At 45.8% G+C, this 24,966-nt stretch overlaps 1 protein-coding gene across 1 annotated transcript in view; it reads right to left on the bottom strand.

Moving 5' to 3' along the window:
* Positions 1-24,966, bottom strand: part of SLC22A3 (solute carrier family 22 member 3) — a 429,357-nt gene that overhangs the window by 74,823 nt on the left and 329,568 nt on the right. The window contains exon 7 of the mRNA XM_063917520.1: positions 11,957-12,171. Coding sequence (XP_063773590.1) covers positions 11,957-12,171 — 215 coding nt within the window. The remainder of the gene's footprint in view (positions 1-11,956; positions 12,172-24,966) is intronic.

The raw sequence follows: 24,966 nt of genomic DNA, 5'->3' as shown, positions 1-24,966 counted from the left end.
AACCATATAAAGGATAATAATAATACAGTTTGAGTATCCCATATCCAAATATTCCGAAATACGGAATAGTCCGAAATACGGAATTTTTTGAGTGAGAGTGAGATAGTGAAACCTTTGTTTTCTGATGGCTCAATGTACACAAACTTTGTTTAATACACAAAGTTATTACAAATATTGTATTAAATTACCATCAGGCTGTGTGTATAAGGTGTATATGAAATATAAATGATTTGTGTGTATGTGTACACAAACCTTGTTTAATGCACAAATTTATTAAAAGATAGGATTTTAATACCTACCGGTAAATCCTTTTCTCTCAGTCCGTAGAGGATGCTGGGGACACTTCAAGAACCATGGGGTATAGACGGGATCCGCAGGAGACATGGGCACTTTAAGACTTTGAAGGGGTGTGAACTGGCTCCTCCCTCTATGCCCCTCCTCCAGACTCCAGTTATAGGAACTGTGCCTAGGAGACGGACATTTCGAGGAAAATGATTTATTGTTAAACTAAGGTGAGATACACACCAGCTCACACCACAAACACGACATACAACATGGCATTCAACAGAACTCCAGTCAACGGCATGAACCATGTCAGCAACAGGCTGACTATAACAGAAATACAACCTGTGTGTAAACATAACTAATAACTGCAGATACAGTATGCACTGGGACGGGCGCCCAGCATTCTCTACGGATTAAGAGAAAAGGATTTACCGGTAGGTATTTTCTCATACGTCCTAGAGGATGCTGGGGACACTTCAAGAACCATGGGGTTTATACCAAAGCTCAAGAACGGATGGGAGAGTGCGGATGACTCTGCAGCACCGATTGACCAAACAAGAGGTGTCCTCCTTAGCCAGGGTATCAAACTTGTAAAATTTTGCAAAAGTGTTAGAACCCAACCAAGTAGCTGCTCGGCAAAGCTGTAATGCCGAGACGCCCCAGGCAGACGCCCAGGATGAGCCCACCTTTCTGGTAGAATGGGTCTTCACCGATTTCGGTAACGGCAATCCAGCCATAGAATGAGCTTGCTGAATCGTATTACATATCCAGCGTGCAATAGTCTGCTTGGAAGCAGGAGCCCCAATCTTGTTGGGATCATACAGGACAAACAGAGCCTCCGTTTTCCTATCTGAGCCGTTCTGGCTACATAAATTTTCAAAGTTCTGACTACATCTACAGACTTCGATTCCGCAAAGGCGTCAGTAGCCACTGGCACCACAATAGGTTGGTTCACGTGAAACGATGACACCACTTTTGGCAGAAATTGCTGACGAGTTCTCAACTCCACTCTCTCTTCATGGAAGATCAAATAGGGGCTCTTGTGAGACAAAGCCGCCAATTCAGACACCTGCCTTGCAGAGGCCAAGGCCAACAGCATGATCACTTTCCAAGTGCTGAATTTCAACTCTACCTTACGTAAAGGTTCAAACCAATGAGATTGCAGGAACTGCAACACCACGTTAAGATCCCATGGTGCCACCGGGGGCACAAAGGGAGGTTGGATGTGAGCACGCCTTTCACGAAAGTCTGAATTTCCGGAAGGGAGGCCAATTCTTTTTGAAAGAAAATTGACAAGGCCGAAATTTGTACTTTAATTGAGCCCAACTTTAGGCCCGCATCCACACCTGCTTGCAGAAAATGAAGAAAACGGCCCAGCTGAAATTCTTCCGTAGGAGCCTTCTTGGATTCACACCAAGACACATATTTTCTCCAAATATGGTGATAATGTTTCGCCGTTACTTCTTTTCTAGCCTGAAGAAGTGTGGGAATGACTTCACTGGGAATACCCTTTCGGGCTAGGATCCGGCGTTCAACCTCCAAGCCGTCAAACGAAGCCGCGGTAAGTCTTGGTACACGCACGGCCCCTGCTGTAACAGATCCTCTCGTAGAGGAAGAGGCCAGGGATCTCCTATGAGCAATTCCTGAAGATCTGGATACCAGGCCCTCCTTGGCCAGTCTGGAACAATGAGGATTGCATGAACCCTTGTTCTTCTTATGATTATATCACTTTTGGAATGAGTGGAATCGGAGGGAACACATACACCGACTGAAACACCCACGGTGTCACCAGGGCGTCCACCGCTATTGCTTGAGGGTCCCTCGACCTGGAACAATATCTCTGAAGTTTTTTGTTGAGGCGAGACGCCATCATGTCTATTTGAGGAATTCCCCAATGACTTGTCACTTCTGCAAAGACCTCTTGATGCAGACCCCACTCTCCTGGATGGAGATCGTGTCTGCTGAGGAAGTCTGCTTCCCAGTTGTCCACACCCGGAATGAAGACTGCTGACAGAGCGCTTACATGCCTTTCCGCCCAGCGGAAAACTTTTGTGGCCTCTGCCATTGCCGCACTGCTCTTTGTTCTGCCCTGGCGGTTTATGTACGCCACTGCTGTTATGTTGTCCGACTGAATCAAGACGGGTAGATCGCGAAGAAGATGTTCCGCTTGTAGAAGGCCGTTGTAAATGGCCCTTAATTCAAGAATGTTTATGTGTAGACAAGCTTCCTGGCTTGACCATTTTCCCTGGAAATTTTCCCCCTGTGTGACTGCACCCCAGCCTTGGAGGCTCGCATCCGTGGTCACCAGGATCCAGTCCTGAATCCCGAACCTGCGTCCCTCTAGGAGGTGAGAGCTGTGCAGCCACCACAGGAGTGAGATTCTGGTCTTGGACGACAGGATTATCTGTCGGTGCATGCGCAGATGGGACCCGGACCACTTGTCCAACAGATCCCACTGAAACACTCTGGCATTGAATCTGCCAAATGGAATGGCCTCGTAGGCCGCCACCATCTTCCCCAGCAATCGAGTGCATTGATGGATCGACACTCTCGCTGGCTTCAGGATTTGTTTGACCAGACTCTGAATTTCCAGAGCCTTCTCTTCTGGAAGAAAAACTCTCTGTAATTCTGTGTCCAGAATCATTCCCAAAAACGATAGTCGTTTCGTCGGACTCAACTGTGACTTTGGCAAGTTCAGGAGCCAACCATGTTAATGCAGAACTGTCAGGGAAATCGTTATGCTCTGCAGTAATCGGTCCCTGGATCTCGCCTTTATCAGGAGATCATCCAAGTATGGGATAATTGTGACTCCTTGCTTGCGCAGGAGAATCATCATTTCCGGCATAACTTTGGTGAAAACCCTCGGAGCCGTGAATAGACCAAACGGCAACGTCTGAAATTGGTAATGACAATCCTGAATCGCAAACCTCAGATAAGCCTGATGCGGAGGATATATGGGGACGTGTAAGTAGGCATCCTTTATGTCGACCGACACCATAAAATCCCCTTCCTCCAGACTGGAGATCACTGCTCAGAAAGATTTCATCTTGAATTTGAATTTTCTCAGATAGAAATTGAGGGATTTTAGGTTCAGAATTGGTCTGACCGAGCCGTCCGGCTTCGGGACCACGAAGAGGCTTTAATAAAAACCTCCCTGTTGTGACGGGAGCACCTTGACAATGACTTGATTTTGACACAGCTTTTGTATTGTATTGCATCGGATACTACCTCCCTGTCCGGAAGAGAAGCTGGTAAGGCTGATTTGAAGAATCGCCGAGGGGGAATGTCTTGAAACTACAGTTTGTACCCTTGGGACACTATTTCTAACACCCATGGGTCTAGGGCCGAACGAACCCAGAACTGACTGAAGAGTTGGAGACGTTCCCCCACCGGTGCGGACTCCCGCAGAGGAGTCCCAGCGTCATGCTGTGGATTTGGCAGAAGCCGGAGAGGACTTCTGCTCCTGGGAACCTGCCACAGCCGGTGACATTTTTCCTTTTCCTATTCCTCTAGAAGCAAGGAAGGAAGACCCTCGTCCTTTTTTGTATTTATTGGGCCGAAAGGACTGCATCTGATAGTGGTGCGTTTTCTTTTGTTGTGCAGGAACATAAGGTAAAAATTATGACTTACCCGCGGTAGCCGTAGATACCAGGTCAGCGAGGCCGTCACCAAACAAGACACCACCTTTATACGGCAGAGACTCCATAGCCTTCTTAGAGTCAGCATCAGCATTCCATTGATGAATCCACAATGCTCTTCTGGCTGAGACTGCCATGGCATTGGCCCTTGATCCCAAAAGGCCAATGTCTCTCGCAGCTTCCTTTAGGTAGGCTGCAGCGTCCCTGATATAACCCAGTGTCAAAAGAATGTTATCCCTATCCAGGGTATCTATCTCAGATGACAAATTATCTGCCCACTTTTCAGTAGCGCTACTTACCCACGCCGAAGCAACGGCAGGTCTGAGTAGCGTACCCGTAGTGACATAAATGGATTTCAATGTATTTTCCTGCTTACGATCCGCAGGATCCTTTAGGGCTGCTGTGTCAGGGGACGGAAGCGCCACCTTTTTGGATAGACATGACAGAGCCTTGTCTACAGTGGGGGGTGACTCCCACTTTTCCCTATCCCCAGAGGGGAACGGATACGCCACCGGAATTCTCTTGGGAATCTGAAACTTCTTGTCAGGATTTTCCCAAACCTTTTCAAAAAGCGTGTTCAGTTCATGAGAGGGAGGAAACGTTACCTCAGGTTTCTTTCCTTTATACATACAGACCCTAGTATCAGGAACAGCAGGATCCTCCGTGATATGTAACACGTCTTTTATCGCCACAATTATGTACTGAATGCTCTTAGCCAGTTTAGGATTTAATCTGGCATCACTATAGTCGATACTGGAGTCAGAGTCCGTGTGGGTATCTGTATCTGCTATCTGGGTAAATTAACGCTTTTGTGACCTCGAGGGGGTCTGGACCTGTGACAACACATCCTCCACGGATTTTTTCCATGCCTGGTTCTGAGACTCAGACAATCTTTTATTTAATAAAGCCACATTTGCATTTAAAGCACTCAAAACATTCACCCAATCAGGAGTCGGCGGTGCCGACATGGTCACTCCCACAGCCGTTTCTGTCCCTAATACAGCCTCCTCCTGAGAAGAGCACTCAGCCTCAGACATGCCGACACACATGTACCGACACCCACAGACACACTGGGCATATAGGGGACAGACCCACAGTAAAGCCTGTCAGAGGAACACAGAGGGAGTTTGCCAGCTCACAACCCAGTGATTATCCCGGTTCTGAAAACCCTTATACAAAGCAGAGGCGTAACTAGGGTTTTCGGAGCCCAGGGCAAGATGGAAAATGGCGCCCCCCCAAAAAAAAACACCAAAAACACCCACCAACAGAAGCATGTGAGCGCGCCGAAGGTGCGCGTGTCGGAAAAACGGGCGTGGCCACACACCAGAAGGGGTGTGGCCACGCACCAGAAGGGGTGTGGCCACTTAAAATGGCCCACAGTGCCAGTTACATTGCCCCACAGTGCCAGATACAATGCCCCACAGTGCCGGATACGTGCCCCACAGTGCCAGTTACATTACCCCACAGTGCCAGATACATGCCCACAGTGCCAGTTGCATTGCCCCACAGTGCCAGATACATTGGCCCACATTGCCAGTTACATGCCCCACAGTGCCAGTTACATTGCCCCACAGTGCCGGATACAATGCCCCAAAGTGCCGGATACAATGCCCCACAGTGCCGGATACATGCCCCACAGTGCCAGTTACATGCCCCACAGTGCCAGTTACATGACCCACAGTGCCAGATACATGCCCAACAGTGCCAGTTACATTGCCCCACAGTGCCAGATACAATGCCCCACAGTGCCGGATACATGCCCCACAGTGCCAAATACATTGCCCCACAGTGCCATTTACATGCCCCACAGTGCCAGTTACATTGCCCCACAGTGCCGGATACATGCCCCACAGTGCCGGATACATGCCCCACAGTGCCAGTTACATGCCCCACTGTGCCAGATACATGACCCACTGTGCCAGATACATGCCCCACTGTGCCAGTTACATGCCCCACTGTGCCAGATACATGCCCCACTGTGCCAGATACATGCCCCACTGTGCCAGTTACATGCCCCACTGTGCCAGATACATGCCCCACTGTGCCAGATACATGGCCCACTGTGCCAGTTACATGCCCCACTGTGCCAGATACATGCCCCACTGTGCCAGTTACATGCCCCACTGTGCTCCCCCCCCCCCCCGGTCACTCACCGATTGTGGCTCCGGCTTGCCTCTGATATGTGAGGGGAGGAGAGCGCAGCGTAGCGCCTCCCCTTCCCCTCACCGCTCCAGTTCTCTGGCGGCTGTGTGGCGCCGGATCGCTAGCCAATCAGAGCTCGCGGACCGGCAGCCAATCAGGAGCCAGTCCGCAAGCTCTGATTGGCTAACGTCGCCGGAGACGGCGGTGAGGGGAGGGAGAGACGCTGTACTCTCCTCCCCTCACATTTCGGCGTGACGGGGGCGGGTGGGGCATGATCCCCTGGCCGCCGGCGGCGCCCCCTCTCCTGGGCCTGCCAAGGCGCCCAGGGCACGTACCCCACTCGCCCTACCCTAGTTACGCCTCTGGCCTCAGACCTGTTAGCGCTTTTATAAATACATATATAGCACCAAAATAACTGTGCCCCCCCACCTGTTACTTGATACAGCAGTGTAGAGGAAGGACCAGCGTCTCTGCAGCTCTGTGAAGAGAAAATGGCACTGGTGACAGCTGTGAGGGCTAAGCCCCGCCCCCTTAATTGCGCGCTTCAGCCCCGCTATTTAGTGCCTTGGCACTTAAAAACCACCTTGCCAGTCTTATATGAGGTTTTTAATGCTGCCCAGGGCGCCCCCCCATGCCCTGCACCCTGTAGTGCCGCTGTGTATGGGAGCATGGCGAGCAGCGCGGCCGCTGTGCGGTACCTCAAAGCCGTCACTGAAGTCTTCTGATCTTCTTCTACTCACCTGTCTTCTGACTTCTGGCTCTACAAGGGGGGTGACGGCGGGCTCTGGGAACGAGCATCTAGGCGTACCTAGCGTTCAGACCCTCAGGAGCTAATGGTGTCCTGTAGCCAAAGAAGCAGAGCCTTGAAACTCACAGAAGTAGGTCTGCTTCTCTCCCCTCAGTTGCCAGCAGGTCTCCCTGAAAATAATAAACCTAACAAAAGTCTTTTTCAGAGAAACTCAGGAGAGCTCCTCAGTGTGCATCCAGTCTCACTGGGCACAGATTCTAAACTGGAGTCTGGAGGAGGGGCATAGAGGGAGGAGCCAGTTCACACCCCTTCAAAGTCTTAAAGTGCCCATGTCTCCTGCGGATCCCGTCTATACCCCATGGTTCTTGAAGTGTCCCCAGCATCCTCTAGGATGTATGAGAAATATTGGCTAAAATGACCTTCAGGCTGTGTGTATAAGGTATATATACACTGCTCAAAAAAATAAAGGGAACACTAAAATAACACAACCTAGATCTGAATGAATGAAATATTCTTATTAAATACTTTGTTCTTTACATAGTTGAATGTGCTGACAACAAAATCACACAAAAATTATCAATGGAAATCAAATTTATTAACCCATGGAGGTCTGGATTTGGAGTCACACTCAAAATTAAAGTGGAAAAACACATTACAGGCTGATTCAACTTTGATGTAATGTCCTTAAAACAAGTCAAAATGAGGCTCAGTAGTGTGTGTGGCCTCCAGGTGCCTGTATGACCTCCCTGCAACCCACACAAGTGGCTCAGGTAGTGCAGCTCATCCAGGATGGCACATCAATGTGAGCTGTGGCAAGAAGGTTTGCTGTGTCTGTCAGCGTAGTGTCCAGAGCATGGAGGCGCTACCAGGAGACAGGCCAGTATATCAGGAGACGTGGGGGAGGCCGTAGGAGGGCAACAACCCAGAAGCAGGACCGCTACCTCCGCCTTTGTGCAAGGAAGAACAGGAGGAGCACTGCCAGAGATCTGCAAAATGACCTTCAGCAAGCCACAAATGTGCATGTGTCTACTCAAACGATCAGAAACAGACTCCATGAGGGTGGTATGAGGGCCCGACATCCACAGGTGGGGGTTGTGCTTACAGCCCAACACCGTGGAGGATGTTTGGCATTTGCCAGAGAACACCAAGATTGGCAAATTCGCCACTGGCGCCCTGTGCTCTTCACAGATGAAAGCAGGTTCTCACTGAGCACATGTGACAGACGTGACAGAGTCTGGAGACGCCAAGGAGAACGTTCTGCTGCCTGCAACATCCTCCAGCATGACCGGTTTGGCAGTGGGTCAGTAATGGTGTGGGGTGGCATTTCTTTGGGGGGCCGCACAGCCCTCCATGTGCTCACCAGAGGTAGCCTGACTGCCATTAGGTACCGAGATGAGATCCTCAGACCCCTTGTGAGACCATATGCTGATGCAGTTGGCCCTGGGTTCCTCCTAATGCAAGACAATGCTAGACCTCATGTGGCTGGAGTGTGTCAGCAGTTGCTGCAAGATGAAGGCATTGATGCTATGGACTGGCCCGCTCGTTCCCTAGACCTGAATCCAGTTGAACACATCTGGGACATCATGTCTCGCTCCATCCACCAACGTGGTTGCACCACAGACTGTCCAGGAGTTGGCAGATGCTTTAGTCCAGGTCTGGGAGGAGATCCCTCAGGAGACCATCCGCCACCTCATCAGGAGCATGCCCAGGCATTGTAGGGAGGTCATACAGGCACGTGGAGGCCACACACACTACTGAGCCTCATTTTGACTTGTTTTAAGGACATTACATCAAAGTTGGATCAGCCTGTAGTGTGTTTTTCCACTTTAATTTTGAGTGTGACTCCAAATCCAGACCTCCATGGGTTAATAAATTTGATTTCCATTGATAATTTTTGTGTGATTTTGTTGTCAGCACATTCAACTATATAAAGAACAAAGTATTTAATAAGAATATTTAATTCAATCAGATCTAGGATGTGTTATTTTAGTGTTCCCTTTATTTTTTTGAACAGTGTATGAAACATAAATGCATTCTATGCTTAGACTTGGGTCCCATCGCCATGATATCTCATGGCATCCGGTTGATAGACAGTGTCTAGTTAGACAGTCAATAGATAGACACCATATGTTAGACAGACATTAGGTCGACAGGGTCAAAAGAAAAAAAAAGAAAAGAAAAAAGAAACAATAACTTGCGCCCTAGCTGCAGCTTGGCATACGTCCAAGTAGAATACCACTCCTTTCTATACACAACAAAAATACTGATGGACGATCTCCAAGCGCTGCTATATAGAACTGGAATCCTTATGTCTGAGCGTCCTCAAAAAGAGCAGAACACAGCAATATTCATAAGGGAGTCTTCAAACTATGTCATTCACTTGTTGAATCACCAACAACTGACCTTTATTAGCAACCCTATGTTCCCATAAAGGTTTCTTTAGAACTCCTTCACCCCTTCATTTCTTCGGAATACTATGAGATCACAATCTACGATATACAGCTCATTAAAACCGGGCTTACCTCATTGTTATGCCCTATGTGCACCAAAAGGTATCTTTAATGGTTCTTCCTTCAATGGAGCCTTCTGTCGCTCTAGTATTTATATATCCTGCCTTCCAAAAACTCCTCATTCTGGATTCTTTTTGAGGAGTTTTTGGAAGGCTGGATATATAAATACTAGGTGCACATAGGGCTTAACAATAAGGTAAGCCCGGTTTTAATGAGCTGTATATCGTAGATTGTAATCTCATAGTATTCCGAAGAAATGAAGGGGTGAAGGAGTTCTAAAGAAACCTTTATGGGAACATAGGGTTGCTAATAAAGGTCAGTTGTTGGTGATTCAACAAGTGAATGACATAGTTTGAAGACTCCCTTATGAATATTGCTGTGTTCTGCTCTTTTTGAGGACGCTCAGCCATAAGGATTCCAGTTCTATATAGCAGCGCTTGGAGATCGACAGGGTCAAAAGGTCGACATGAAAATGGTCAATATAAAAAAGGTAGACAAATGTTTTTTTAAATGTAACATGTTTTTGGACTATTTCATACCTTCTCTATCCATGTCGGCATAGAGTTGGTTATAAACCTTGTGGCGAGCGCAGCGAGCCACCGAGCCTGAAGCGTGGCGAGCGAAGCGAGCCCCGCGAGGGTATGCCTTTCTACAATTGGGGGTCCCAGATGACAAAACTATCCACACAAACCACAAAAATGCAAAAAACATGGTGTCTTCCTTTTTTATGTCCACCTTTTTCATATCGACCTTTTGACCCTGTCGACCTTTTGACTGTGTTGACCTAATGTCTGTCTAACATATGGTGTCTATCTATTGACTGTCTAACTAGACACTGTCTATCTTTTATACCACACCCATATCTCACTATGGTATGCAATTATTCCAAAATACGGAAAAGGCCAATATCCAAAATACTTCTGGTCCCAAGCATTTTAGATAAGGGATACTCAACCTGCATTAATAATAATAATAATAATAATAATAATAAAATGTTGATGTTATTAGTTTGTGTGATTGCATGTCCCCCACACCCCTGAAAGAGTAGGAGGATCACCTGCATCCCGCCCACTTCCTAAAGAAGTGGGCAGGATTGGGAGATAGTATGGAGAATCACGAGTTTGTAGGGAAGGGTGGAGCTAACATCATTTGCTTTGTGTCATTTAAGCCTCATCCCCACTCAGTGGACCCACAAATTGCAGCATTTTGCCATGATGAAGGAGGAGCCTAATGACATGGTGAGTGCGCCCTACTTCCAAAGCTGACAGCAGCATCCCTTCTCTGGGCTTCTCCTGGAGAGGAAATAAAGATGTCAAGTATGCCCCATCATTAAGAAGACTCTTTTATTGTTCTTCTAACTACTGCTCATTTCAGCCTCAATAATGGCTTCAATTAAACAAGACAGTGACCAGATGTTTAGACTACCTCTATTACATGTCACTTGTGTGTGTTTGAACGTATTTATTACATGGGTATATGTAAATGTATTCATATCAAATGTGGCGGCATGGCACAAAAATGCAAAAGCTATCCTATTGAAGAACAATTCCCAATTTCTGAGTCTATATAGCCAAATGCTAACTAGGGAATGTTCCAGTAAATTAATTATCCCTCTCCAAAAAAGGTGGAAAATGTAGCTCATTTGCAGAGAGAGTTAGATTTGGGTGGGTTATATTGTTTCTGTGCAGTGTAATTACTGGCTGCTTTAATTTTACACTGCAATTTAGATTTCAGTTTGAACACACTCCACCCAAATCTAATTCTCTCTGCACATGTTATATCTGCTCCCCCTGCAGTGCACATGGGCCCTCATTCCGAGTTGTTCGCTCGCTGCTAATTTTAGCAGAATTGCTAATAGGCTAAAATACGGCAGTTCTGCGCATGCGTATGCATCTCAGCGCGCACGCGCTAAGCAAATTTACACGACACTATGCTATTTTACTCACAGGCGAACTAAGCTTTTCAATCGCTCTGCTGATTGACAGGAAGTGGGTTGTTTCTGGGCGGAAACTGGCCGTTTTCAGGGAGTGTGCTAAAAAACGCAGGCGTGCCAGGTAAAAACGCAGGAGTGGCTGGAGAAACGGAGGAGTGGCCTGGGCGTGTTTGTGACGTCAAACCAGGAACTAAACGGACTGAGGTGATCGCAATCTAGGAGTAGGTCTGGAGCTACTCAGAAACTGCAAGGAAATTGCTTTCGTTAGCAATTCTGCTAATATTAGCAGAATTGCTAATCTTTCGTTAGCAATTCTGCTATGCTAAGATACACTCCCAGAGGGCGGCGGCTTTGTGTTTGCATTTCTGCTAAAAGTAGCTAGCAAGCGAACAACTCGGAATGAGGGCCCTGGTTTTACCCAACTGCTAACAAATTTGCTGCTGCGATCAACTCTGAATTAGGCCCAATGTCATTAAAGTTGTCATTCTAATTAACTGTATGAGAAAAATGTAGTGGTGTCAGCTTCCATATAACTAGAAAATATTTGATTCACCCAGCTCCTCAAAAGATGCAAAATGTCTCTTATAAATAGGTGCACTTGCACAAAGTGGTACATATACTGTGGAAAACGATAGAAAACTTTTAAGTGACACATTTTGATTTTGATTTCAGCATGTGATTCTTGATGTTAAGTTTATACCTTTTGATATGGCAGCAGTTATTAAGCACGCAACACCTGCTCCAGCGTTGCTCAGTGCAAATGGAAGCCTCCTCCCAACTCGATCAATGGAAAGTAGAATAATGACAGCAGCTGGTAATTCCACCACCGCAGAGATAAAAAAGTCTGTATACAGACTTCCGGACACAATCCCTAGCCGCATAACAAGACCTTGGTAGATGACTGCACTTGTAAACCTGCAAGAAAATGACAATTATCTTGAAAAAAATATATTAAGATATAAGTGTAATAATAGATGACCAGCTAATGACTATCTCTCCAAAATGAATAAAGCAATATATTGGAAGGCTAGCACAAATATGTAACATGATAAGATAGATACATTGGAAATCATCTAAGTTTCTCGGGGTCAGACTAGATGTTATGCTGAGGAAATGTCAAATGTCATTCTTACTTAACTTCCGGTCTTTGGAAAGGTTCAATGTACAAATGTCCTACAAACACCTAACATTTTAGTACTACACTTTTTATTGGATCAAACTTTTATGTTATTCTCCTAAAATATTGTATGGATATTGCAACTTATTTTATTACATGTAGCACATTTGTTTCTTTGATGCTCATTTTACTTTGCTTGCAAGGCACCGGGTAGGTACACCAAGTAACAGTATAGCATAACACCTAAATTTCCTTTAGCATTGAGACCGCACAGACATATTTACATATGTAATAGTCTCATGAACCTCTTCCTAACAACGAATATTCCTTCAGTGTTTCCAATTTGGCCACATCCTCCCCTCCACTACCTATTTTGTGGTTCCACAAGGCTCTGTTTTGGGCCTACTGCTTTTCTGTCTCTACACTTATTCTTTTGGTGAATACATATGTCGTTGTGGTCTAAAATACTACTTTTTACGTGGATAACGCCTGTGTCTGATTATGGTGAAAAAAATAATCTATTTAGTCACGTAAGTATCTTGAAATTGCTTCATTCTGTTCTTCGGATCTGTCTTGTGTATTCCCCGAGAACGGTTACTGCACAGGGGGCCACGCTGACTGACAGAAGGTGAAGGCTCAGTTGTAATACCAGTTGTAATACCTCTAGAATATAAACTGACCTTTATCCAGATGCGCACAGTCTAACAGCCAAGCGCTGCTCATTAGTGGGGATGGCAAGTACAATACTCCAGGATGCATGTTCTAGCCCTAGTCACAGCATTTCAGCAGTTGATATCATAGGAAATGTAGTTCATCCCCGACAGTGGAAATATTGCAAATTAATATTGCACATTCTTTTTTCTAGTTGTATCATTTATATAATAATAATTATGGGTGTAAGGAAAATGCTATATGTAGAATGTCCATTTTTTGTGTTTGTCCCATATTTTTTCACCTCCTCCCAAACCCTCTCAGTCTTGGTCCATGTGATTTGTCTCCTCATTATACAATGGCTACTGTGTCCTAGTGACAGGAGTGGGTGTAATATTATTAGGAGCTCCTCACACCTAATAATGATAAACCTACTCCTGCCACTAGGACACAGCCAGCAGCTGGTGGATAAATGTTAACCGAAGACAAAGGGTATAAATCCATGTGCGCGTATATCCTGTATCCTCAACAGCCAATCCTCTTACAGATAGATATACAGGAATACTATTTATATAGTAACCTGTATAGATAACTGATATAGGCATACAAATAAAGCATAATAGCACCTTCAGGGATAGGCGCAGGTTATTAATTACAGTATGGATCCACTCATGTGAGTGAGCAGATAGCAGAGCAGTCAGCCTGACCACAGGTTATGTGAGGGTCACAAGCATGGGACACAGGATGAAGAGGACGCTGTCCGTGGGAGCTTACAGCAGCAGCTGATGCTGTTTAATTGACTGGTCGCATCCTGTGTGACCAGGTCAGATAAAGCACTTCCTGCTGTGGTTGCATCTGATGCGCCCATGCCAGGCAAGTGGTTAATTAGAGGTATCTGAGGTAGTGCCATAAACAGTGTTTTGTCCTTAATCCCTGATATATACTAAAGAGTAAAAAACAATGTTACAACAGTGGATGTTGGGTTCATACAAAGCCTTACATAGCCAAAGATAAATAATGGAACCCCCGCAGTAAAAATCTATACATATAATAAAACTGTAAGGGTTGTGTCTGTACGTAGAATATTTTTGGAATTATACTGCTAGGGACTGTTTCTGGACTATTGAGATGAAAAAAACACTACTGTATGAATTTGGATTGCGTTTTCACTACTGTATAGCTTAGTGACCTAGAAAGAAACTGATGTGTGTACTGTATGATCTCGATGTGACATGAGGGAGAGGAGCAATGAAGGAAAAACCAGACACTTACATTTGGCGCGCGAAGCGCGCAGGCTCCTCCAAACTGACTATACAGGATGTGTGGAAGTTTTGAACTTGCTTAGTGCAACTGGACTTCCAGCATACAGCCCTGCACTGAAAGTTGATGTTCTGTTCATGCTTCTGCGGAACTTGACTCTGACCAAGTTATGCAACAGAACCCGACGTAAAGTGACTGCTCTGCAGAGGAACGTAATTGAGTCAGAGATTCTAATGGGATGTGGTGCAGACAAGACTGTGTTTATACCACATATACCCCTTATCCCAGCAACTTTTATTTTCGATCCAAGCCTGCAGTTTCCTGTAAACGTTTGATTCGCTATCATGATCAACAAGTCGCAGGGGCAAACACTCAGGCCTGCAGGCGTAGATCTTAGGACCAGCTGCTACCCCAATGGGCAGCTTTACATTGGCTTGCTCATGTGTTAGTAGCCCCAAGAATCTTTTTGTGTTAGTCCCTGAAGGAAAACTGCAGACATTGTTTACAATGAAATTTTGGAATCAATGTATACAATGTAATATAGTCACCAAAATATTAAATTGCACTACTGTCTTTTTAAAATTATTTCCGCTGAGCAATAACAGACATTCACGCGTCTGAAGTCGCTGGTAAACGCTAGTTATTATATTCTGATGTGAGTGTAATAGTTTTAAACAATAAGTGAAATCAAATTTCCTGAGGTCAGTCATGCAAAAGACAACAGGGGCCTCAAACCAGAAATAACCAGTCTTGGCTGGTCTGGTGGGCTGTGTGAGGTCATGCTGTGATGTCATAATGACAACTGCCTATATCAAGGCTGTGCTATTGCTGTCTCTTGCCATTACCTCCAGAGGCATGGCACAGGACAGCTTACCGGCAGAAGAAGATACTTGCATAAGGTTAGTGACTGGACAAAGTTAAAGGCAGCTTAGTTCGAAACTTCAGCAACATTTTACCATGACTACTAATATATGACTTATGACCTCGGGGACAGAATAGAATTGGCTAAAAACAAAATCTCACACATGCTGGGACAGTGCCGTTGCTTAACAACCACAAGCGGCTGCAACTGGGTCGTTGGAGATATTTGAAGAGCACTGTCTAAATGGACCTATAATGTACCAAATTAATCCTTTTTGTGCGTCTGCCCCTATGACATCTCCTTGGAGTTGTTTGGTGAGCCTGTAATGTTGCAAATTAAATCCTGTATGCTCTTTCTGTCTGCCTAAATCCCAGTATGCCAGTATTGCAGGATGTTCCATTTTACCTAATGTGCAGAGGTGTAAGAGAATTATATTGTGCTTTAGGCATTATGTTTGTTTTTATCCAATACTATATATAGCTTGCAGTTATAACCCCTATATGCATCGGAAATAAGTGCTAAAGTGGTTTATTTAGAGCCATAAATACTGACAGAATGCTAGGGCTTTGCCTCTTTCCCCTCCCTCTTCCCCTCTTTGCCTATTTTGTCTTTCTCTCTCTCTCTCTCTCAGCCCCATCCCCACCTGATCTCACCTTGTATCCCGGTTTTGTTTTCTCTCTCTCTCACCATCGACATGTAGGTGCAGTTTTCACCAGCCGAGGCTTCCGCCATCTTATTCCTCTTCTAGGACAAGTTTGTAAGAATTCTGGACCAATCTTGGTCCGGAATTCCCTATTTTTTAATGCAGAGTAAATAATAGTACTAAGAATAATTTAAAATATAAGAAGAAAAAGACAGAAGGGATGACTGGGTAAGCAAAGTTAGTGGGTGGGTTGATTGTCTGAGCTAACTCTGCATAGTCTCTTAATGCCTAGAGGGACAGGCAGTCCTTCAGCCATGAGTCCCCAGAGGTTTCCTCCATAAGGGTTTTTTTTCCTCTCCTTAGTGTTGAAGGATGACTCTTCGTGAGTCATGAGGCTTAAACCATCTTGTTCCTCTTATAGGACAAGTTTTTAAGAATTATGGACCAATCTTGGGCCGGAATTCCCTATTTTATAATGCAGAGATGTATAATACTAATAACAAGAATAATTATTATTAATTATAGAAAATATAAGAAAAAGAACATGAAGAAGAAGACAGAAGGGATGACTGGGTATGTGGGTGGGTGGATTGTCTGGGCAAAATCTGCATAGTCTCTTAATGCCTAGAGCGAAAGGCAATCCTTCAGCCATGGGTCCCCAGAGGTTTCCTCCACAAGGGTTTTTTTCCTCACATTAGTGTTGAAGGATGACTCTTCGTGAGTCATGAGGCTTCCGCCATCTTGTTCCTCTTATAGGACAAGTTTTAAGAAATGTGGACCAATCTTGGTCCGGAATTCTCTATTTTTAATGCAGAGTAAATAATACTAATAATAATGAAAAAAAATAATAAGACAAAATAGAAGACAGAAGGGATGACTGGGTTATGCAAAGTTAGTGAGTGGGTGGTCTAGAGAAACTCTGCAGAGTCTCTTAATGCCTAGAGGGACGGGTAATCCTTCAGCCATGGGTCCCCACAGGTTTCCTCCCCAAGGGGGTGTTTCCTCTCCTCAGTGCTGAATGATGACTAACTCTTAATGAGTCGTGAGGCTTCCGCCATCTTGTACCTCTTATAGGACAAGTTTTTAAGAATTCTGGACCAGTCTTAGTCCGGAATTCCCTATTTTTTAATGCAGAGTAAATAATACTAATAATAATTAAAAAAAATAAGACAAAAAAAGAAGACAGAAGTGATGACTGGTTTATTCAAAGTTAGTGGGTGGGTGGTCTGGGAAAACTCTGCAGAGTCTCTTAATGCCTAGAGGGACGGGTAATCCTTCAGCCATGGGTCCCAAGAGGTTTCCTCCACAAGAGGTTTTTCCTCTCCTCAGTGTTGAATGATGACTAACTCTTCATGAGTCATGAGGTTTCTGCCATCTTGTTCCTCTTATAGGACAAGTTTTTAAGAATTCTGGACCAATCTTGGTCTGGAATACACAATTTTTTTTAATGCAGAGTAAATAATAATCATTTTTAAAAAATAAGACAAAAAAGAAGACAGAAAGGATGACTGTTTTATGCATAGTTAGTGCGTGGGTGGTCTGGGAAAACTTTGCAGAGTCTCTTAATGCCTAGAGGGACAGGCAATCCTTCGGCCATGGGTCCCCAGAGGTTTCCTCCCCGAGGGGGTGTTTCCCCTCCTCAGTGCTGAATGATGACTAACTCTTAATGAGTCATGAGGCTTCCGCCATCTTGTTCCTCTTATAGGACAAGTTTTTAAGAATTCTGGACCAAACTTGGTCCGGAATTCCCTATTTTTTAATGCATAGTAAATAATACTTATAATAATTTAAAAAAAGAAGACAAAAAAAAGAAGACAGAAGGGATGACTGGGTTATGCAAAGTTAGTGGGTGGGTGGTCTGTGAAAACTCTGCAGAGTCTCTTAATGCCTAGAGGGATGGGCAATCCTTCAGCCATGGGTTCACAGAGATTTCCTCCACAAGGGAGGTTTTCCTCTCCTTAGTGCGGAACGATGACACTTCATGAGTCATGAGTCTTTCACCATCTTGTTCCTCTTATAGGACAAGTTTGGAAGATTTCTGGACCAATCTTGGTCCGGAATTCCCTATTTTTTTAATGCAGAGTAAATAATACTACTGATGATAATAATAATAATAATAATAAAAATAAGAAGAACACAAAGAAGAATTAGAAGAAGAAAAAAAAACAGGCTACATTTAACTTGAAATACAAATTTACATTTTTAAATATATTTTGCTTCAAGTTTTCTTTATGTTTATCAATAAATCCTCTCAAAAGGTGAAGAGATGACACATATTAGGAGAGTTCAGAACCATGCATTGTTTATTCTGCACAAGAGAGTACTAGACGAGGCAGCCATGTTGGGCACACTACATAGTGTACACTGTGCAATTAGCAAAACATGGCAGTAAAGCATACAAGGGTAAAATCAAAATAAACTAAGCTGAGCTCCAGTTCCCCTGCTTACATAGTAAGGAATATGGTCTTACTCTGTAATTAGCTTTTCTCTAACGTGCTAGTGGATGCTGGGGACTCCGTAAGGACCATGGGGAATAGACGGGCTCCGCAGGAGACAGGGCACTTTAAGAAAGAATTAGGAATACTGGTGTACACTGGCTCCTCCCTCTATGTCCCTCCTCCAGACCTCAGTTTGAATCTTTGCCCGGACGAGCTGGGTGCACCTTAGTGAGCTCTCCTGAGCTTGCTAAATAGAAAGTATTTTGTTAGGATTTTTTTATTTTCAGAGAGATCTGCTGGCAACAGACTCTCTGCTACGTGGGACTGAGGGGAGAGAAGCAGCCCTACTCACTGTGGATAGGTCATGCTTCTTAGGCTACTGGACACCATTAGCTCCAGAGGGATCGTACACAGGAACGCACCCTTGGTCGTCCGATCCCAGCGCCGCGCCGCCATCCCCCTCGCAGAACCAGAAGCCGGTGTGAGAAGCAAGAAGACTTCAAAAGCGGCGGCAGAAGACTCTAGTCTTCATATGAGGTAGCGCACAGCACTGCAGCTGTGCGCCATTGCTCCCACATTAAACCCACACACTCCGGTCACTGTAGGGTGCAGGGCGCAGGGGGGGGGGGGGGGGCGCCCTGGGCAGCAATTAGAGACCTCTTGGCAAAGTGGGCATATATACAGTTGGGCACTGTATATATGCATGAGCCCCTGCCATTATTTTACACAAAATCGCGGGACAGAAGCCCGCCGCTGAGGGGGCGGGGCTTCTTCCTCAGCACTCACCAGCGCCATTTTCTCTCCACAGCTCCGCTGAGAGGAAGCTCCCCAGGCTCTCCCCTGCAGATTCACGGTAGAAAGAGGGTAAAAAGAGAGGGGGGGCACATAAATTTAGCGCAAAATCAGTATATACAGCAGCTACTGGGTAAACACTAAGTTACTGTGTGATTCCTGGGTCATATAGCGCTGGGGTGTGTGCTGGCATACTCTCTCTCTGTCTCTCCAAAAGGCCTTGTGGGGTTCTGTCTTCAAATAGAGCATCCCCTGTGTGTGTGGTGTGTCGGTACGCTTGTGTCGGCATGTTTGATGAGGAAGGCTATGTGGAAGCAGAGCAGGTACAAATGAATGTGGGATCGCCGCCGACGGCGCCGACCCCCGATTGGATGGATATGTGGAAGGTTTTAAAGTATGTTAATTCCTTGCATAAAAGGTTGGATAAAGCTGAAGCCTTGGGACAGTCAGGGTCTCAACCCATGCCTGATCCTACAGCGCAGAGGCCGTCAGGGTCTCAGAAGCGCCCACTATCCCAAATTGTTGACACAGATATTGACACAGATTCTGACTCCAGTGTCGATGGCGATGATGCAAAGTTGCAGCCTAAAATGGCTAAAGCCATCCGCTACATGATTATAGCAATGAAGGATGTATTGCACATCTCAGAGGAAAACCCAGTCCCTGACAAGAGGGTTTATATGTTTGGGGAAAAAAGGCATGAGGTGACCTTTCCCCCTTCACATGAGTTAAATGAGTTATGTGAAAAAGCTTGGGAATCTCCAGATAGAAAACTGCAGATTTCCAAATGGTTGCTTATGGCGTATCCTTTCCCGCCAAGGGACAGGTTACGCTGGGAATCCTCCCCTAGGGTTTACAAAGCTTTGACACGCTTATCTAAGAAGGTAGCCCTGCCGTCACAGGATACGGCCACCCTAAAAGATCCTGCGGATAGAAAGCAGGAAGGTATCCTGAAGTCCATTTATACACATTCAGGTACCCTACTAAGGCCGGCAATTGCGTCGGCCTGGATGTGTAGTGCTGTAGCAGCATGGACAGATACTTTATCTGAGGAACTTGATACCTTGGACAAGGATACTATAGTACTGACCCTGGGGCATATAAAAGACACTGTCCTATATATGAGAGATGCCCAAAGAGACATTAGCCTACTGGGCTCTAGAATAAATGCAATGTCGATTTCTGCCAGAAGGGTCCCGTGGACTCGGCAATGGACAGGCGATGCCGACTCAAAAAGGCACATGGAGGTTTTACCTTATAAGGGTGAGGAATTGTTTGGGGACGGTCTCTCGGACCTAGTTTCCACAGCTACGGATGGGAAGTCAAATTTTTTGCGATATATTTCCCCCCAAAATTTGAAAGCACTGTATTACTAAATGCAGTCCTTTCGATCACAAAGAGGCAAGAAAGTCAGAGGTGCGTCTTTTCTTGCCAGAGGCAGGGGTAGAGGAAAGAAGCTGCACAATACAGCTAGTTCCCAGGAACAGAAGTCCTCCCCGGCTTCCACTAAATCCACCGCATGACGCTGGGGCTCCCCAGGTGGAGCCAGGATCGGTGGGGGCGCGTCTCCGAGATTTCAGCCACCAGTGGGTACGCTCACAGGTGGATCCCTGGGCTATACAGATTGTGTCTCAGGGATACAAGCTGGAATTCGAAGTGATGCCCCCTCACCGTTACCTCAAATCGGCCCTGCCAGCTTCCCCCATAGAGAGGAAAATAGTGTTAGTGGCAATTCACAAATTATATCTCCAGCAGGTGGTGGTAAAGGTTCCTCTCCTTCAACAGGGAAGGGGTTACTATTCGACAATGTTTGTGGTACCGAAACCGGACGGTTCGGTCAGACCCATATTGAATTTAAAATCCCTGAATATTTACCTGAAAAGGTTCAAGTTCAAGATGGAATCGCTCAGAGCGGTCATTGGAAGCCTGGAAGAGGGGGATTTTATGGTGTCTCTGGACATTAAGGATGCTTACCTGCATGTCCCCATTTATCCACCTCATCAGGAGTACCTCAGATTTGTGGTACAGGACTGTCATTACCAATTCCAGACGTTGCCGTTTGGACTGTCCACGGCACCGAGAATATTTACCAAGGTAATGGCAGAAATGATGGTGCTTCTGCGAAAACAAGGAGTCACAATTATCCCATACTTGGACGATCTCCTCATAAAGGCGAGGTCCAGAGAGCAGTCGCTGATCAGCGTAGCACACTCTCGGGAAGTGTTGCAACAGCACGGCTGGATTCTGAATATTCCAAAGTCGCACCTGATTCCTACGACGCGTCTGCCCTTCCTGGGCATGATTCTGGGCACAGACCAGAAGAAGGTTTTTCTCCCAACGGAGAAGGCTCAGGAGCTCGTGACTCTGGTCAGAGACTTCTTAAAACCAAAACAGGTGTCGGTGCATCACTGCACGCGAGTCCTGGGAAAGATGGTGGCATCATACGAGGCCATTCCTTCGGCAGGTTCCATGCGAGGACCTTTCAGTGGGATCTGTTGGACAAGTGGTCCGGATCGCATCTTCAGATGCATCGGCTGATCACCCTATCCCCCAGGGCCAGGGTGTCTCTTCTGTGGTGGCTGCAGAGTGCTCACCTTCTCGAGGGTCGCAGGTTCGGCATTCAGGACTGGGTCCTGGTGACCACGGATGCAAGCCTCCGAGGGTGGGGGGCAGTCACACAGGGAAGAAATTTCCAGGGTCTGTGGTCAAGTCAGGAGACTTGTCTGCACATCAATATCCTGGAACTAAGGGCCATATACAACGCCCTAAGTCAAGCGGAGCCTCTGCTTCGCAACCAACCGGTGCTGATTCAGTCAGACAACATCACCGCAGTGGCTCATGTAAACCGCCAAGGCGGCACAAGGAGCAGGGTGGCGATGGCGGAAGCCACCAGAATTCTTCGCTGGGCGGAGAATCACGTAAAAGCACTGTCAGCAGTGTTCATTCCGGGGGTGGACAACTGGGAAGCAGACTTCCTCAGCAGGCACGACCTCCACCCGGGAGAGTGGGGACTTCATCAAGAAGTCTTCACGCAGATTACAAGTCGATGGGAACTGCCACAGGTGGACATGATGGCATCCCGCCTCAACAAAAAGCTACAAATGTATTGCGCCAGGTCAAGAGACCCTCAGGCGATAGCTGTGGACGCACTAGTGACACCGTGGGTGTTCCAGTCGGTTTATGTGTTTCCTCCTCTTCCTCTCATACCCAAGGTGCTGAGAATCGTAAGAAAAAGAGGAGTGAGAACAATACTCATTGTTCCGGATTGGCCAAGAAGGACTTGGTATCCAGAACTGCAAGAAATGCTCAAAGAGGACCCATGGCCTCTGCCTCTAAGACAGGATCTGTTGCAACAGGGGCCCTGTCTGTTCCAAGACTTACCACGGCTGCGTTTGACGGCGTGGCGGTTGAACGCCGGATCCTAGCAGAAAAAGGCATTCCGGATGAGGTTATTCCTACGCTGATAAAGGCTAGGAAGGACGTGACGGCTAAACATTATCACCGTATATGGCGAAAATATGTTGCTTGGTGTGAGGCCAGGAATGCCCCTACAGAGGAATTCCAGCTGGGCCGTTTCCTTCACTTCCTACAGTCGAGAGTGACTGTGGGCTTAAAATTGGGATCCATTAAGGTCCATATTTCAGCCCTATCCATTTTCTTTCAAAAGGAACTGGCTTCTCTTCCTGAAGTTCAGACGTTTGTAAAGGGAGTGCTGCATATTCAGCCCCCTTTTGTGCCACCAGTGACACCTTGGGATCTTAACGTGGTGTTGAGTTTCCTGAAATCACACTGGTTTGAGCCACTTAAAACCGTGGAGTTAAAATATCTCACGTGGAAGGTGGTCATGCTATTGGCCTTAGCTTCGGCTAGGCGTGTGTCAGAATTGGCGGCTTTGTCATGTAAAAGCCCCTATCTGGTTTTCCATATGGACAGGGCAGAATTACGGACTCGTCCGCAATTTCTGCCAAAAGTGGTGTCATCTTTTCATTTGAACCAACCTATTGTGGTGCCTGTGGCTACTCGTGACTTGGAGGATTCCAAGTTACTAGATGTAGTCAGGGCTTTGAAGGTTTATGTAGCCAGAATGGCTGGAGTCAGGAAAACTGAGTCGCTGTTTATCCTGTATGCATCCAACAAGCTGGGTGCTCCTGCTTCAAAGCAAACTATTGCTCGCTGGATCTGTAACACGATTCAGCAGGCTCATTCTGCGGATGGATTACCGCCTCCAAAATCAGTAAAAGCCCATTCCACAAGGAAGGTGGGCTCTTCTTGGGCGGCTGCCCGAGGGGTCTCGGCATTACAGCTTTGCCGAGCAGCTACTTGGTCGGGTTCAAACACTTTTGCAAAGTTCTACAAGTTTGATACCCTGGCTGAGGAGGACCTTGTGTTTGCTCATTCGGTGCTGCAGAGTCATCTGCACTCTCCCGCCCGTTTGGGAGCTTTGGTATAATCCCCATGGTCCTTACGGAGTCCCCAGCATCCACTAGGACGTTAGAGAAAATAAGATTTTACTTACCGGTAAATCTATTTCTCGTAGTCCGTAGTGGATGCTGGGCGCCCGTCCCAAGTGCGGACTTCTTCTGCAATACTTGTTTATAGTTATTGCTTAAATAAGGGTTATGTTATGGTTGCATCAGGTTTATCTGATGCTCTGTTGTTGTTCATACTGTTAACTGGGTAAGTTTATCACAAGTTATACGGTGTGATTGGTGTGGCTGGTATGAGTCTTACCCTGGATTCCAAAATCCTTTCCTTGTACTGTCAGCTCTTCCGGGCACAGTTTCCTTAACTGAGGTCTGGAGGAGGGACATAGAGGGAGGAGCCAGTGCACACCAGTATTCCTAATTCTTTCTTAAAGTGCCCTGTTTCCTGCGGAGCCCGTCTATTCCCCATGGTCCTTACGGAGTCCCCAGCATCCACTACGGACTACGAGAAATAGATTTACCGGTAAGCAAAATCTTATTTTTTCCACTTTTTCCTTTATAACAATGTAATAGTGAGCTGAGGAGAAAATATCAAGAGGGTTGTGTTACAGTTTGAAATAATTTATAAAAAATTATCTGACAAAAATAAAATAAATAAAGTTATATTAATTGTCTGACACTCAGAAGGTGGTAAACTCATATTGTGAGTAGCATAAAATATTTATATGAAGCCTACATGGATTACTGACACCTCAGGAGTGATGTGATAACTTTGGGCTGTGGTAAGGGTTCCAATCACACAGACTTTGTTTGAGTGGAGATAATATCATACAGGTTTAATCTAATTTTCACCTAAAAACCAATATCAATAAAAATAAAATGCTGAACGAGTGCTGGATGTGATCTGCAGTACAGAACCTCTGACCTGCTTCATAGGACTGGACCAACGACTGACCTGCAGCAGAGTCCTGAGAGCAGCTGCACATGACTGGACCAAGAAAGAAGATGGCGCTAAAGTCCTGGAACAGCAGAAGGCTTATTGCAAAATGAGCTTCATACAAACATCTAGTCCCTACGTTAGCGATTCCCAAACTGGGTTGCAGGGGTGCCCTGGGTTGGTTGCCCAGGACGAATTCAAATTATTTATGGCCCATGTAACAGGTAAAACCAGTGCTGGTGGTTTCCCATCATAACATATGTGGACAAACAAGCAAATTCTGTCCCTCAACACATAACTGACCCTAAGGATGATCTTTAATCACAATTTAATTAAATTAATGTTTTTCTGAATTTCACGTTAAGAAAATTTTGATGTAGAGAAAATTCTGATACTCTATGATGCAGTGACTCAAAATTATTTGGGAACCACATGTAGTGGGAAACACTTCATGTTTCTGTTTGTGAATTCGGTTACCAGTATTACACTATGGGCCCGATTCAGTAAGGATTATAAATTCTGCTAATTATCAGAATTTGCAATCCTTGTGAACGCATACTGGGGGCGGCCCATTGCAAGGCATGGT

The sequence above is a fragment of the Pseudophryne corroboree genome, chromosome 4, assembly GCF_028390025.1.
Source record: "Pseudophryne corroboree isolate aPseCor3 chromosome 4, aPseCor3.hap2, whole genome shotgun sequence".
NCBI lineage: Eukaryota > Metazoa > Chordata > Amphibia > Anura > Myobatrachidae > Pseudophryne > Pseudophryne corroboree.
The sequence above is the reverse complement of the archived record's forward strand: the minus strand, read 5'-3'. Positions and strand labels throughout refer to the sequence as shown.